Source organism: Scyliorhinus torazame, unplaced genomic scaffold, assembly GCF_047496885.1.
Source record: "Scyliorhinus torazame isolate Kashiwa2021f unplaced genomic scaffold, sScyTor2.1 scaffold_1808, whole genome shotgun sequence".
Taxonomy (NCBI): domain Eukaryota; kingdom Metazoa; phylum Chordata; class Chondrichthyes; order Carcharhiniformes; family Scyliorhinidae; genus Scyliorhinus; species Scyliorhinus torazame.
In genome coordinates, this window is record NW_027309535.1 from 12,401 (window position 1) to 29,179 (window position 16,779).

The window sequence follows — 16,779 nt, forward strand, 5'->3', positions numbered from 1 at the left end:
GGCCGAGGTGGAGATGGTTAGCAGTTTCAAATTCCTAGGGGTGCACATCTCCAAAAATCTGTCCTGGTCCACCCATGTCGACGCTACCACCAAGAAAGCACAACAGCGCCTATACTTCCTCAGGAAACTAAGGAAATTCGGCATGTCCACATTGACTCTTACCAACTTTTACAGATGCACCATAGAAAGCATCCTATCCGGGTGCATCACAGCCTGGTATGGCAACTGATTTGATTTATTGTCACATGTACCGAAGTACAGTGAAAAGTATTTTTCTGTGGCCGAGGGAACGTACACAGTACGTACATAGTAGACACAAGAATAATCAACAGAGAACATTGACAAATGGTACATTGACAAACAGTGATTGGTTACAGTGCAGAACAAGGGGCCAAACAAAGCAAACTGCTTGTCCCAAGTCCGTAAGAAATGAGAGTTGTGAACACCGCCCAGTGAACACCGCCCAGTCCATCACACAAACCCGCCTCCCATCCATGGACTCAGTCTACACCTCCCGCTGCCTGGGGAAAACGGACAGCATAATCAAAGACCCCTCCCACCCAACCACACACACATGTTCTGATCGCGTCCGGCACTGGATGAGTACTGGAGGGGCGTGGCAAAGGTGATCTCAAAGGTGGTGAAGGTCCGGGTCAAGCCAGGTTGGGGGTTAGCTATATTTGGGGTTGCAGAAGAGCCGGGAGTGCAGGAGACGAAAGAGGCCGATATTCTGGCCTTTGCGTCCCTGATAGCCCGGCAAAGGATCTTACTCGTGTGGAAGGAAGCGAAACCCCCCCAGCGTGGAGACCTGGATAAACGACATGGCAGGGTTCATAAAACTGGAACGAATGAAATTTGCGCTGAGAGGATCGGCTCAGGGGTTCTCCAGGCGGTGTCAACCGTTCCTTGACTATCTCGCGGAACTTTAAGGGAAAATAAGGTGTCCGAGATAGGGAGGGATTGTGGGGCTGGAGGAGGTTACAGAGATAGCGAGGGGTGTAGGGGATGGAGGAGGTTACCGAGATAGGGGAGGGGTTGTGGGGCTGGAGGAGGTTACAGAGATAGGGCGGATTGTGGGGCTGGAGGAGGTTACAGAGATAGGGAGGGGTTGTGGGGCTGGAGGAGGTTACAGAGATAGGGAGGGGTTGTGGGGCTGGAGGAGGTTACAGGTGGGGGGTTTGTGGGGCTGGAGGAGGTTACAGAGATAGGGAGGGGTTGAGGGGCTGGAGGAGGTTACAGAGATAGGGAGGGGTGTAGGGGATGGAGGAGGTTACTGAGATAGGGAGGGGTTGTGGGGCCGGTGAAGGTGTCCGAGATAGGGAGGGGTTGTGGGGCTGGAGGAGGTTACAGAGATAGCGAGGGGTGTAGGGGATGGAGGAGGTTACCGAGATAGGGAGGGGTTGTGGGGCCGGTGAAGGTGTCCGAGATAGGGAGGGATTGTGGGACTGGAGGAGGTTACAGAGATAGCGAGGGGTGTAGGGGCTGGAGGTTACAGATGGGGAGGGGTGTAGTGGCTGGGGGAGGTTTCAGATAGGGAGTGTTGTAGTGGCTGGGGGAGGTTACAGAGATAGGGAAGGTTGTGGGGCTGGAGGTTACAGAGATGGGGAGGGTTGTAGTGGCTGGGGGAGGTTACAGAGATAGGGAGGGGTGTAGGGGCTGGGGGAGGTTACAGAGATAGGGAGGGTTGTAGTGGCTGGGGGTGGTTACAGAGATAGGGAGGGTTGTAGGGGCTGGAGGAGGTTAGAGAAAGGGAGGGTTGTAGGGGCTGGAGGTGGTTACAGAGATAGGGAGGGTTGTAGTGGCTGGGGGTGGTTACAGAGATAGGGAGGGTTGTAGTGGCTGGGGGAGGTTACAGAGATAGGGAGGGTTGTGGGGCTGGAGGTGGTTACAGAGATAGGGAGGGTTGTAGTGGCTGGGGGTGGTTATAGAGATAGGGAGGGTTGTAGTGGCTGGGGGAGGTTACAGAGATAGGGAGGGTTGTAGTGGCTGGGGGAGGTTACAGAGATAGGGAAGGTTGTAGTGGCTGGGGGTGGTTACAGAGCTGGGGAGGGGTGTAGGGGCTGGAGGTTACAGCGATAGGGAGAGTTGTGGAGCTGGAGGTTACAGAGATTGGGAAGATTCTAGTGGCAGGGGGAGGTTACAGAGATTGGGAAGGTTGTAGTGGCTGGGGAGGAGTGTAGGGGCTGGAGGTTACAGAAATTGTGAGGGTTGTGGGGCTGGAGGTGGTTACAGAGATAGGGAGGGCTGTGGGGCTGGAGGTTACAGAGCTGGGAGGAGTGTAGGGGCTGGAGGTTACAGAGATTGGGAAGGTTGTAGGGGCTGGAGGTGGTTACAGAGATGGGGAGGGTTGTGGGGCTGGAGGTTACAGAGATAGGGAGGGTTGTGGGGCTGGAGGTTACAGAGATAGGGAAGGTTGTGGGGCTGGAGGTTACAGAGATAGGGAGGGTTGTGGGGCTGGAGTTTACAGAGATAGGGAAGGTTGTAGTGGCTGGGGGAGGTTACAGAGATAGGGAGGGTTGTAGTGGCTGGGGGTGGTTACAGAGATAGGGAGGGTTGTGGGGCTGGAGGTGGTTACAGAGATAGGGAGGGTTGTAGTGGCTGGGGGTGGTTACAGAGATAGGGAGGGTTGTAGTGGCTGGGGGAGGTTACAGAGATAGGGAGGGTTGTAGTGGCTGGGGGTGGTTACAGAGCTGGGGAGGGGTGTAGGGGCTGGAGGTTACAACGATAGGGAGAGTTGTGGAGCTGGAGGTTACAGAGATTGGGAAGATTCTAGTGGCTGGGGGAGGTTACAGAGATTGGGAAGGTTGTAGTGGCTGGGGGTTACAGAGCTGGGGAGGAGTGTAGGGGCTGGAGGTTACAGAGATTGGGAAGGTTGTAGTGGCTGGAGGTTACAGAGCTGGGGAGGAGTGTAGGGGCTGGAGGAGGTTACAGAGATAGGGAGGGTTGTGGGGCTGGAGGTTACAGAGATCGGGAAGGTTGTAGTGGCTGGGGGTGGTTACAGAGATGGGGAGGGTTGTAGTGGCTGGGGGAGGTTACAAAGATAGGGAGGGTTGTAGTGGCTGGGGGAGGTTACAGAGATAGGGAGGGGTGTAGTAGCTGGGGGTTACAGAGCTGGGGAGGGGTGTAGGGGCTGGAGGTGGTTACAGAGATAGGGAGGGTTGTGGGGCTGGAGGTTACAGAGATTGGGAAGGTTGTAGTGCCTGGGGGAGGTTACAGAGATTGGGAGGGGTGAAGCTATGAAGGTTTTTCAGATTGTGTCTGGTAACATTGCACAGGCTGAGGAATGAGTGACGGGTCCTACCCTCTGGACTGTTGTGCATGGACTTGCCCAGGAGGAACTTGCCTGCAGGTTTCTGTGGGAGTGTTGTTAACTCGGTGTGTAGGTCGATGAGGAAGCTGTTCTCTCTCTCTCCTCGGAGAGTTCAGCGGGTTGTGTTGAGGGTTAATTCTGGTGCCTCAAAACCCCCCTCCCCCATTCCATTTTTTTTCTTCATAAAATATACTTTATTCATAAAATCTACCATGAACATTACAGAACATTTCGAATTGTCTTGACTGTACATTTCCATCAGAGTTACACATTCCCTGACTTTTTTCCATTCTATTTTGATAACCTTACACTTATATCGCTCTTTACGTTACAATTCCTTCTTAAATATTTACATTGTCATGTTTCTTTTCTACATTGGAGTGTTAATGGCCCAGACCGAGGGGGGTTTACACTGTTACCCGCCCCTCGGTGTACGTTTACCCTCCCCCATTCCATTGCCCCACCAATGGCAGACGTGCCCTCAGCTGCCTCAGCCCTAAGCTCTGAAAATCCCTCCCCAAAACTGTGTACCTCCCGTTCCTTTTAAGACGGGCCTTACATCCAATCTCTTTGGATTTGGACTGGATTTTGTTTATTGTCACGTGTACCGAGGTGCAGTGAAAAGTATTTTTCTGCGAGCAGCTCAACAGATCATTAAGTACATGGGAAGAAAAGGAAATAAAAGAAAATACATAATAGGGCAACACAAGGTATATAATGTAACTACATAAGAACCGTCATCGGGTGAAGCATACAGGGTGTAGTGTTAATGAGGTCAGTCCATAAGAGGGTCGTTTAGGAGTCTGGTAACAGCGGGGGAGAAGCTGTTTTCCAGTCTGTTCGTGCGTGTTCTCAGACTTCTGTATCTCCTGCCCGATGGAAGAAGTTGGAAGAGTGAGTAAGCCGGGTGGGAGGGGTCTTTGATTATGCTGCCCGCTTTCCCCAGGCAGCGGGAGGTGTAGATGGAGTCAATGGATGGGAGGCAGGTTTGCGTGATGGACTAGGCTGTGTTCACGACTCTCTGAAGTTTCTTGCAGTCCTGGGCCGAGCAGTTGCCATACCAGGCTGTGATGCAGCCCGATAGGATGCTTTCTATGGTGCATCTGTAAAAGTTGGTAAGAGTCAATGTGGACATGCCGAATTTCCTTGGGTTCCTGAGGAGGTATAGGCGCTGTTGTGCTTTCTTGGTGGTGGCGTCGACGTGGGTGGACCAGGACAGATTTTTGGAGATGTGCACCCCTAGGAATTTGAAACTGCTAACCATCTCCACCTCGGCCCCGTTGATGCTGACAGGGGTGTGGACAGTACTTTGCTTCCTGAAGTCAATGACCAGCTCTTTAGTTTTGCTGGCATTGAGGGAGAGATTGTTGTCGCTACACCACTCCACTAGGTTCTCTATCTCCCTCCTGTATTCGGACTCATCGTTATTCGAGATCCGGCCTCTATGGTCGTATCGTCAGCAAACTTGTAGATGGAGTTGGAACCAAATTTTGCCACGCAGTCGTGTGTGTACAGGGAGTAGAGTAGGGGGCTAAGTACGCAGCCCTGCGGGGCGCCGGTATTGAGGACGATCGTGGAGGAGGTGTTTATTCTAACTGATTGTGGTCTGTGGGTCTTTGTTCTGGGGTTGCAGTGCTCCTGTGAAACTGGATGATCTTACTGCCTTAAAGACGCTATATCAATGGAAATTATTGAGAGGGCGAGGGAGGAGTGACTGCTGTTGACTGATTCTGAGAGAGGCGAAGTGAGAGAGGGAGCCATTTCTGCTCAATCTGATCGGGGAGCAGAGAGGCCAAGGCCTCGCCCTGGTGTTCTGAGCAACACCACGGAAACCAGACCATCTCGTCAGTGTATTGGTGTTCATTGAGTGAGGATTGGAGTACAGGAGCAGGGATGTCTTGCTGCAATTATACAGGGCATTGGTGAGACCACACCTGGAGTATTGTGTGCAGTTTTGGTCTCCTTCTCTGAGGAAGGATGTTCTTGCTCTCGAGGGAGTGCAGCGAAGGTTTACCAGACTGATTCCTGGGATGGCGGGACTGACGTACGAGGAGAGATTGAATCGGTTCGGATTGTATTCGCTGGAGCTCAGAAGAATGAGGGGGGATCTCATAGAAACCTATAAAATTCTAACAGGACTGGACAGGGGAGATGCAGGAAGGATATTGAGTTGGATAGTCAGCCATGATCATAATGAATGGCGGAGCAGGCTCGAAGGGCCGAATGGCCTCCTGCTTTCCAGGGTTCTTTGACCTTTTTGTGGGAACTTGCTGTGCACGGCAGTGACTACAATTCAAAGTGGAAGTTAGTTGGGTCTGAGGAACTTTGCGACATCCAGTGTCAGTGAGAAACTGTATGGGGACCAGAACAAATGGAGTGAGGGGGGACTGGAGCTTTTCTTGGGCTTCTGGAACTGAGTGGATGGGGTTTATTAACTTAGTGAGAGTAGGGACAGCACAGTGGTGCAGTGGTTAGCACTGCTACCTCACGGCGCCGAGGACCCGGGTTTGATCCTGGCCCCGGATCTCTGTCCGTGTGGAGTTTGCACATTCTCCCCGTGCCTGTGTGGGCCTCGGCGCTCTGATCTGCAGGCCCACAACCCCCCCCCCCCCCTCCCCTAGCTATGGCCTCTTGAACCTCAATGGGGGGGGAATGTTGGAGAGACCTGCCTTCAGGCTGCCCGTGCCCAAAACCCCAGACATCCCTCCCTTAAACCCCTCCTGCCTCACTTCTCGCTTTCCTCCTTTACGATTCCCCCTCCCTCGTTGAGCGGGCCTTGGTCACCTCCCTTAATCTCTCCACGTGCGACACGGTGTCAGGGTTGGTCAGAGAGTCACTCCAGTGCAGCGAGGTTTGAGAGTGTGATTTAAATGGACGTTGAAGTGACGAGGGAGGTTTTTGGCTGGGTTAATGAGTGCTCTGTGCTTCCCTCCGCAGCTTTTTCTGTCGCACTGATCGACGCAGCGTTTGATAAGGATGAGTGCGTCCGGCAGGAAGTGTCGCAGGCTCTCCGGGAACTGGGCTACCGTCACCCTCGGCTGGTGCTCCTTGCCTGTCACTCTTACCTCAGCAAGCACAGTAAGGTAGGCCGCAGGGCCTGAGGCCTGCTCTGTCAGATACCGTCCTGTGGCCTCAAACCAGCTTCCTGTTCGATACATTGACCTCCAGGCCCAGCCTGTAACCTCGGGGAAATCTGACTGATTTGAAAAAAATATATAAATTTAGAGTACCCAATTCATTTTTTTCAATTAAGGGCCAATTTAGCGTGGCCAATCCATCTGCCCTGCACATCTTTAGGTTGTGGGGGCAAAACTCACACAAACTCGGGGTGGGGGGGGAATGTGAAAACTCCAAACGGACAGTGACGCAGAGCCGGGATCGAACCTGGGACCTCGGTGCCGTGAGGCAGCAGTGCTAACCACTATGCTGCCCCAAAAATCTGACTGATTTTGGGCCTAGCTGTGGGCGGTCCTGTGTTCGATTTGTGGGACGGTTATGGCGCACGAGGAGGCCACTCGATGCCCGTGTTGGCCCTCTGCAAGCCCAACTCGGCTCATCCCATTCTGCCACCTTTTCCCTGTAACCCTGCACGTGGGGGGCGGGGGGGGGGGGGGGGAGACGACCGATGGCGGACTGGTAACCCAGATGCCCAGACTTTGGGGAGATGGGTTCAAATCCCACTATGGCAGCTGGTGCAATTTAAATTTGAGTAATAAATCTGGAGGCTGGTCTCCGTGATGCTGACCATGAATTTATTGTGGTAAAAAACCATCTGGTTCACCCAATGCCACTTTTAGGGAAGGAAATGGCGGCGCGGTGGTTAGCACTGCTGCCTCAGAAAGGTGCCGGGTTCGATTCCCGGCTTGGGTCACTGTCTGTGCGGAGTCTGCACGTTCTCCCCGTGTCTGCGTGGGTTTCCTCCGGGTGCTCCGGTTTCCTCCCACAAGTCCCGAAAGACGTGTTTGTTAGGTGAATTGGACATTCTCCCTCTGTGTACCCGAACAGGCGCCGGAATGTGGCGACTAGGAGCTTTTCACAGTAACTTCATTGCAGCGTTAATGTAAGCCTACTTGTGACAATAATGAAGATTATTTATTATTGAGTTGATGGGCACCAAGTACCAACGACGCCCACATCTCTGGAAGAATTTTTTTAAAATGCGATTCTCTTTTAAGAACCACAATTGAATGGGCCTCGACCACAGCGAGGCCGCGCACTCCACATCCTAACCACTGGCTGCAGTTTCTCTTCCTGTCTCAATCGCTGAAAACCGGTGCCCTCCAATTCTCGACCTGTCCGTAAGACCAGAAGAGACAGGAACAGAATGAGACCACTCGGCCCATCTAGTCTGCTCCGCCATTCAATCATGGCTGATATTTTTCTCATCCCCATTCTCCTGCCTTCTCCCCATAACCCCTGATCCCCTTATTAATCAAGAACCTCTCTATCTCTGTCTTAAAGACACTCGGTGATTTGGCTCCACAGCCTTCTGCGGCAAAGAGTTCCACAGGTTCACCCCCCTCTGGCTGAAGAAATTTCTCCTCATCTCTGTTTTAAAGGAGCGTCCCTTTAGCCTGAGATTGTGTCCTCTGGTTCTAGTTTTTCCTACAAGTGGAAACATCCTCTCCACAGTCCACTCTATCCAGGCCTCGCAGTATCCTGTAAGTTTCAATAAGATCCCCCCTCATCCTTCTAAGCTCCGAGTACAGACCCAGAGTCCTCAACCGTTCCTCATACGACAAGCTCTTCATTCCAGGGATCGTTCTTGTGTACCTCCTCTGGAACCTTTCCAAGGCCACCATTGAAATGAAAAAAATGAAAATCGCTTATTGTCACAAGTAGGCTTCAAATGAAGTTACTGTGAAAAGCCCCTAGTCGCCACATTCCGGCGCCTGTTCGGGGAGGCTGTTACGGGAATTGAACCGTGCTGCTGGCCTGCCTTCGTCTGCTTTCAAAGCCAGCGATTTAGCCCTGTGCTAAACAGCCCCTGTGCTAAACAGCCATTGGGGCAGCGGTTTCTCCTTATCTTCCCTCTCATTGTGATATTCAATTCCTCCGTCAAAATCTCTCTCTTTCTCCAGCTGGTCCATGTTCATCGCATCATCATACTCCACAGCATGGAGGCCATCGTCAAGGAAACCATCAGCCAGCTGGACCAATCCCTGGCCAGGATGGTCATCTCCTTAGCTTCGGAAGAGATGACCAGATCGAAGGTAATTTTCCCACCTTGACCAGTCCCTCCCTGGCACAGGAACACTGATATTTCTCTGTGCTGTGTTCTGCCTGTGTGACTGGCTGCTCAGTGGTGGGGGTCATCATAGTCAGCAGGGGGTTGTGAGCCTCTGACAGGGCACCTGATTACTCTCCTCCGTTTTAAAACAAACTTTCGCCCCTGCCCACGATGACGTTCCACACGAGAGACCCGATAACTGACCAGAAACTGTGGCCTTGAAATCTGAACATTGGGGGTTCAGGTCCTGCTCCAGAAACTTCACCACACCAGACCGACAAGTGCGGCACTGAGGGAGTGCTGCACTGACAGAGGGTCAGTACTGAGGGAGCGCTGCACTGTCAGAGGATCAATACTGAGGGAGCGCTGCACTGTCAGAGGGTCAGTACTGAGGGAGCGCTGCCCTATCAGAGGGTCAGTACTGAGGGAGTGCCGCACTGTCAGAGAGTCAGTACTGAGGGAGCGCTGCACTGTCAGAGGGTCAGTACTGAGGGAGTGCTGCACTGTCAGAGGGTCAGTACTGAGGGAGTGCTGCCCTATCAGAGGATCAATACTGAGGGAGCGCTGCACTGTCAGAGGGTCAGTACTGAGGGAGTGCCGCACTGTCAGAGAGTCAGTACTGAGGGAGCGCTGCCCTATCAGAGGATCAATACTGAGGGAGCGCTGCACTGTCAGAGGGTCAGTACTGAGGGAGTGCCGCACTGTCAGAGAGTCAGTACTGAGGGAGTGCTGCCCTATCAGAGGGTCAGTACTGAGGGAGCGCTGCACTGTCAGAGTGTCAGTACTGAGGGAGTGCTGCACTAGCAAGGGGGTCAGCACTGAGGGAGTGTTGCACTGTCAGAGTGTCAGTACTGAGGGAGTGCTGCACTAGCAAGGGGGTCAGTACTGAGAGAGTGCCGCACTGTCAGAGTGTCAGTACTGAGGGAGTGCTGCACTAGCAAGGGGGTCAGTACTGAGAGAGTGCCGCACTGTCAGAGTGTCAGTACTGAGGGAGTGCTGCACTAGCAAGGGGGTCAGTACTGAGAGAGTGCCGCACTGTCAGAGGGTCAGTACTGAGGGAGTGTTGCACTAGCAAGGGGGTCAGTACTGAGGGAGTGCTGCCCTATCAGAGGATCAATACTGAGGGAGCGCTGCACTGTCAGAGGGTCAGTACTGAGGGAGTGCCGCACTGTCAGAGAGTCAGTACTGAGGGAGCGCTGCCCTATCAGAGGATCAATACTGAGGGAGCGCTGCACTGTCAGAGGGTCAGTACTGAGGGAGTGCCGCACTGTCAGAGAGTCAGTACTGAGGGAGTGCTGCCCTATCAGAGGGTCAGTACTGAGGGAGCGCTGCACTGTCAGAGTGTCAGTACTGAGGGAGTGCTGCACTAGCAAGGGGGTCAGCACTGAGGGAGTGTTGCACTGTCAGAGTGTCAGTACTGAGGGAGTGCTGCACTAGCAAGGGGGTCAGTACTGAGAGAGTGCCGCACTGTCAGAGTGTCAGTACTGAGGGAGTGCTGCACTAGCAAGGGGGTCAGTACTGAGAGAGTGCCGCACTGTCAGAGGGTCAGTACTGAGGGAGTGTTGCACTAGCAAGGGGGTCAGTACTGAGAGAGTGCCGCACTGTCAGAGAGTCAGTACTGAGGGAGCGCTGCCCTGTCAGAGGGTCAGTACTGAGGGAGCGCTGCCCTGTCAGAGGGTCAGTACTGAGGGAGTGCTGCCCTATCAGAGGGTCAGTACTGAGGGAGCGCTGCACTGTCAGGGGGTCAGTACTGAGGGAGTGCTGCCCTATCAGAGGGTCAGTACTGAGGGAGTGCTGCACTGTCAGAGGGTCAGTACTGAGGGAGGGCTGCCCTGTCAGAGGGCCAGTACTGAGGGAGTGCTGCACTGTCAGAGGGTCAGTACTCCGGGAATGCTGCACTGTCAGAGGGTCAGTACTGAGGGAGGGCTGCACTGTCAGAGGGTCAGTACTGAGGGAGTGCTGCACTGTCAGAGGGTCAGTACTCCGGGAATGCCGCACTGTCAGAGGGTCAGTACTGAGGGAGCGCTGCACTGTCAGAGGGTCAGTACTGAGGGAGTGCCGCACTGTCAGAGGGTCAGTACTGAGGGAGGGCTGCCCTGTCAGAGGGTCAGTACTGAGGGAGTGCTGGACAGAATGGCGGGTGCGTCTGGACAGAATGTTTGACCTGTGCGGTGTTTTCTCTGCTCCAGGAGGTGCTCCCTGACTGGCAGGAAGCTGCCAGTAACCTGCTCGTGGCTTTGGGATGCAGGTTCATCAACGAGGTGATGGAGGAGATTCTGCAGAAGTTCCAGCCGGGGATTCTACCGCATTTCTTTGTGGTTCGCACACTGGCCAACCTCTCCACAGCAAACGGTGAGGCTGACGGTGCTATTCGGTTTCCTAGCTGATCTCTCTCTCTAGTTTTGTGGCCATTTTGCAGGGCCTATGAGATCATGGTTGACCTGCGGCCTAAATCCAAACAGGTTCACCACCACCTCCTCCGTGTGGGACCCTTCGCCAACCTCTGTTTGCCTGCCACTAGAGAACTTTTCTCTTCCTTTACTCTGTCAAAACCCTTCTTGATTTTGAAAAACTCTGTTAAATCCCTCCTCGCTTTAACCTTCTCTGCTTGAAGGAGAACAAGTCCAGCTTCCTCCGTCACCACATTAACTGAACGCCCTCGCCCTCAAAAAAGCCTGAATTGTAGGCCCGGAATTGGACTTACGACTCCAGCTGAGGCCTAACCAGTAATCTATCAAGATTCAGCACAGCTCACTTTTATACCCTCCCCCTCTATTTGTTTTGTTAATTGAGTTTTATGCGATGTGGGCTTCGCTGGCTAGGCCGGCATTTTTTTACCCATCCCTAATTACCGTGTGTACAATCTACAAGATGCACTGCAGTAACTGACCAAGGTTCCTTCGACAGCACCTCCCAAACTTATAACCTCTACCATCTAGAAGGGCAAGAGCAGCGGATACCTGGGAACCCCACCACCTGGAGGTTCCCCTGCAAGTCGCTCACCTCCCTGACTTGGAAATATATCGCCGTTCCTTCACTGTCGCTGGGTCAAAATCCTGGAACTTCCTCCCTAACAGCACGGTGGGTGTACCGACACCTCGTGGACTGCAGCGGTTCAAGAAGGCAGCTCACCACCACCTCACCGAGGGCAATTAGGGATGGGTAACAAATGCTGGCCTAACCAACGACGCCCACACCCCATAACGAATTAAAACAAAAGCCAAGTTCTCTCCCATCACCACATTTAAAATTGGGCGAGTTAGTTTGGTTTATTTTGAGACTTTGTTGTAATTTTCTGCTGCTGCCTGTGCACCATCGCTGCTGTACTGACTGCTGAGTTTGTTCCTCAGTGTACGGCATGGTACCCTTCCTGACCGCCATCTTGGGGACAATGCTGCCGATGCTGGGAATGGCAAAGCAGGACGCCATGAAATCTGTCTTCACCATTGGTAAGAGATTTATCGAATATGATGGGAGCAGTGTAGAGGGAGACCTACTCTGTATCTGACAACAGCACGGTAGCACACTGGTTAGCGCTGTTACTTCACAGCGCCAGGGTCCCGGGTTCGATTCCCGGCTTGGGTCACTGTCTGTGCGGAGTCTGCACGTTCTCCCCGTGTCTGCGTGGGTTTCCTCCGGGTGCTCCGGTTTCCTCCCACAGTCCAAAGACGTGCAGGTTAGGTGGATTGGACATTCTGAATTCTCCCTCTGTGTACCCGAACAGGCACCGGAATGTGGCGACTAGGGGATTTTCACAGTAACTTCATTGCAGTGTTAATGTAAACCTACTTGCGACACTAATAAAGATTATTACTATTACTCTGTATCTAACCCCGTGCTGTACCTGTCCTGGGAGAGTTTGATGGGGACAGTGTAGAGGGAGCTTTGCTCTGTATCTAACCCCGTGCTGTTCCTGTCCTGGGAGAGTTTGATGGGGACAGTGTAGAGGGAGCTTTACTCTGTATCTAACCCTGTGCTGTACCTGTCCTGGTAGTGTTCAATGGGGACAATGTAGAGGGAGCTTTACTATCTAACACCGTGCTGTACCTCTCCTGGGAGTGTTTGATGGGGACAGTGTAGAGGGAGCTTTACTCTGTATCTAACCCCGTGCTGTACCTGTCCTGGGAGTGTTTGAAGGGGACAGTGTAGAGGGAGCTTTACTCTGTATCTAACCCCGTGCTGTACCTGTCCTGGGAGTGTTTGACGGGGACAGTGTAGAGGGAGCTTTACTCTGTATCTAACCCCGTGCTGTACCTGTCCTGGGAGTGTTTGACGGGGACAGTGTAGAGGGAGCTTTACTCTGTATCTAACCCCGTGCTGTACCTGTCCTGGGAGTGTTTGATGGGGACAGTGTAGAGGGAGCTTTACTCTGTATCTAACCCCGTGCTGTACCTGTCCTGGGAGTGTTTGATGGAGACAGTGTAGAGGGAGCTTTACTCTATATCTAACCCCGTGCTGTACCTGTCCTGGGAGTGTATGATGGGGACAGTGTAGAGGGAGCTTTACTCTGTATCTAACCCCGTGCTGTATCTGTCCTGGGAGTGTTTGATGGGGACAGTGTAGTGGGAGCTTTACTCTATATCTAACCCCGTGCTGTACCTGTCCTGGGAGTGTTTGATGGGGACAGTATAGAGGGAGCTTTACTCTATATCTAACCCCGTGCTGTACCTGTCCTGGGAGTGTTTGATGGGGACAGGGTAGAGGGAGCTTTACTCTGTATCTAACCCCGTGCTGTACCTGTCGTGGGAGTGTTTGATGGGGACAGTGTAGAGGGAGCTTTACTCTGTATCTAACCCCGTGCTGTACCTGTCCAGGGAGTGTTTTATGGGGACAGTGGAGAGGGAGCTTTACTCTGTATCTAACCCCGTGCTGTACCTGTCCTGGGAGTGTTTGATGGGGACTGTGTAGAGGGAGCTTTACTCTGTATCTAACCCCGTGCTGTACCTGTCCTGGGAGTGTTTGATGGGGACAGTGTAGAGGGAGCTTTACTCTGTATCTAACCCTGTGCTGTACCTGTCCTGGGAGTGTTTGATGGGGACAGTGTAGAGGGAGCTTTACTCTGTATCTAACCCCGTGCTGTACCTGTCCTGGGAGTGTTTGATGGGGACAGTGTAGAGGGAGCTTTACTCTGTATCTGACCCCGTGCTGTACCTGTCCTGGGTGTGTTTGATGGGGACAGTGTAGAGGGAGCTTTACTCTGTATCTAACCCCGTGCTGTACCTGTCCTGGGAGTGTTTGATGGGGACAGTGTAGAGGGAGCTTTACTCTGTATCTGACCCCGTGCTGTACCTGTCCTGGGAGTGTTTGATGGGGACAGTGTAGAGTGAGCTTTACTCTGTATCTAACCCCGTGCTGTACCTGTCCTGGGAGTGTTTGATGGGGACAGTGTAGAGGGAGCTTTACTCTGTATCTAACCCCGTGCTGTACCTGTCCTGGGAGTGTTTGATGGGGACAGTGTAGAGGGAGCTTTACTCTGTATCTAACCCCGTGCTGTACCTGTCCTGAGAGTGTTTGATGGGGACAGTGTAGAGGGAGGTTTACTCTGTATCTGACCCCGTGCTGTACCTGTCCTGGGAGTGTTTGATGGAGACAGTGTAGAGGGAGCTTTACTCTATATCTAACCCCCGTGCTGTACCTGTCCTGGGAGTGTATGATGGGGACAGTGTAGAGGGAGCTTTACTCTGTATCTAACCCCGTGCTGTATCTGTCCTGGGAGTGTTTGATGGGGACAGTGTAGAGGGAGCTTTACTCTATATCTAACCCCGTGCTGTACCTGTCCTGGGAGTGTTTGATGGGGACAGTATAGAGGGAGCTTTACTCTGTATCTAACCCCGTGCTGTACCTGTCCTGGGAGTGTTTGATGGGGACAGGGTAGAGGGAGCTTTACTCTGTATCTAACCCCGTGCTGTACCTGTCGTGGGAGTGTTTGATGGGGACAGTGTAGAGGGAGCTTTACTCTGTATCTAACCCCGTGCTGTACCTGTCCAGGGAGTGTTTTATGGGGACATTGGAGAGGGAGCTTTACTCTGTATCTAACCCCGTGCTGTACCTGTCCTGGGAGTGTTTGATGGGGACTGTGTAGAGGGAGCTTTACTCTGTATCTAACCCCGTGCTGTACCTGTCCTGGGAGTGTTTGATGGGGACAGTGTAGAGGGAGCTTTACTCTGTATCTAACCCCTGTGCTGTACCTGTCCTGGGAGTGTTTGATGGGGACAGTGTAGAGGGAGCTTTACTCTGTATCTAACCCCGTGCTGTACCTGTCCTGGGAGTGTTTGATGGGGACAGTGTAGAGGGAGCTTTACTCTGTATCTGACCCCGTGCTGTACCTGTCCTGGGTGTGTTTGATGGGGACAGTGTAGAGGGAGCTTTACTCTGTATCTAACCCCGTGCTGTACCTGTCCTGGGAGTGTTTGATGGGGACAGTGTAGAGGGAGCTTTACTCTGTATCTGACCCTGTGCTGTACCTGTCCTGGGAGTGTTTGATGGGGACAGTGTAGAGTGAGCTTTACTCTGTATCTAACCCCGTGCTGTACCTGTCCTGGGAGTGTTTGATGGGGACAGTGTAGAGGGAGCTTTACTCTGTATCTAACCCCGTGCTGTACCTGTCCTGAGAGTGTTTGATGGGGACAGTGTAGAGGGAGGTTTACTCTGTATCTGACCCCGTGCTGTACCTGTCCTGGGAGTGTTTGATGGGGACAGCGTGGAGCGACATTGTGTGTGAGCAGGACCGAGCTCAGAGTAAGGTTGAATCGTTGACCCTCTTGTGCGATATTAACTAGCTGGAAGTCGCTGCCGATGCAGTCAGTTGATGGAAGCAGAGATGATGAAAGATTTCTAAAGGGAATTTGATGGACAGCTAAGCAAAGTAAATACACAGGGCCGCCTGGGGGGGGGGGGGGGCGGCGCAAAGGGGGGGGGGCAAAGGGTGGGGGGGGGATGGCGAGGCGAAGGGGGTTGGGGGACTGAATGGATTACTCCGCTGAGGGGGAACATGGGATGGTCGGATTGTCTCCTGTGCTGTAATAACTCCATGAGCCTCCTGCATTTTTATTCGGTGTTATTCATGCTAATCTGTCCCCTTTCCTTTGTCGTTCTTGCGGCTGTAGCTCTGGGACATTTCAGCGAGAGTATCCTCGAGTACCTGGCCAACCTGGATAAAGCCCCGGACCCCACCGTCAGGAAAGACGCCTTCTCCAGTGAGATCTACGCCTCGTACGAGATTCTCTTCAACGTGTGGCTGCAGCACAAAGAGACCAAGGTGGGGGGGGGGGGTTTCAATGATTTTTGGACTTACTGCTGAACCCCCAAATACCCCCCCCCCCCCCCTCAGCTATTTAATTCTGGTTACGGGAACTTCAATTTGAATTTTTCCTATTCCTGCTTCCCAATTCAACCAATGGCTGTCTATTTACTCCTTGGGCAATAATATAAAAGCGTCGGGGGTGGTACAAACTCTGAAAATGTTGTGGACTGCGAGGAGAATAATGCTGGATTTGAGGGGATGTGTTGGTGAAATGGGCAGTTAGGCGGCAGAGGAAGTTCAATCAGGAGAAATGTGAAGTGATTCGTTTTGGTCGTATGAATATGGAAAATAAGATATAAAAGAAAGGTTTACAACAGGAAGAGGGAGCTGGGTGTATCTGTGCAGAGATCATTGAAGGTGGCAGGACAGGTGGAGAGAGCAGTTAATGAAGCACATAGTATTCTGGGCTTTATTAATAGGGGCACAGAGTGCAAGAGCGAGGAGGTTATACTGAACTTGTACAAGGCACTAGTTAGACCCCAGCTGCAATATTGTGCACAGTTCTGGGCGCCACACTATGGGAAGGATGTGAATGCATTGGAGTGTTTGATGGAGACAGTGTAGAGGGAGCTTTACTCTGTATCTAACCCCGTGCTGTACCTGTCCTGGGAGTGTTTGATGGAGACAGTGTAGAGGGAGCTTTACTCTGTATCTAACCCCGTGCTGTACCTGTCCTGGGAGTGTTTGATGGGGACAGTGTAGAGGGAGCTTTACTCTGTATCTAACCCCGTGCTGCACCTGTCCTGGGAGTGTTTGATGGAGACAGTGTAGAGGGAGCTTTACTCTGTATCTAACCCTGTGCTGTACCTGTCCTGGGAGTGTTTGATGGAGACAGTGTAGAGGGAGCTTTACCCTGTATCTAACCCCGTGCTGTACCTGTCCTGGCGTGTTTGATGGGGACAGTGTAGAGGGAGCTTTACTCTGTATATAACCCTG

The 16,779-nt window shown here is 52.7% G+C and overlaps 1 protein-coding gene across 1 annotated transcript in view; it reads left to right on the plus strand.

Annotated features, from left to right (window-relative positions):
• Nucleotides 1-15,798, plus strand: part of LOC140407685 (maestro heat-like repeat-containing protein family member 1) — a gene marked incomplete at its 3' end in the record, with an annotated part of 28,183 nt that extends 12,385 nt beyond the window's left edge. The window contains exons 2-6 of the mRNA XM_072495004.1: nucleotides 6,248-6,393; nucleotides 8,392-8,523; nucleotides 10,730-10,892; nucleotides 11,891-11,989; nucleotides 15,647-15,798. Of these exons, the coding sequence (XP_072351105.1) occupies nucleotides 6,248-6,393; nucleotides 8,392-8,523; nucleotides 10,730-10,892; nucleotides 11,891-11,989; nucleotides 15,647-15,798 (692 nt within the window). The remainder of the gene's footprint in view (nucleotides 1-6,247; nucleotides 6,394-8,391; nucleotides 8,524-10,729; nucleotides 10,893-11,890; nucleotides 11,990-15,646) is intronic.
• Nucleotides 15,799-16,779: the final 981 nt, after the last annotated feature.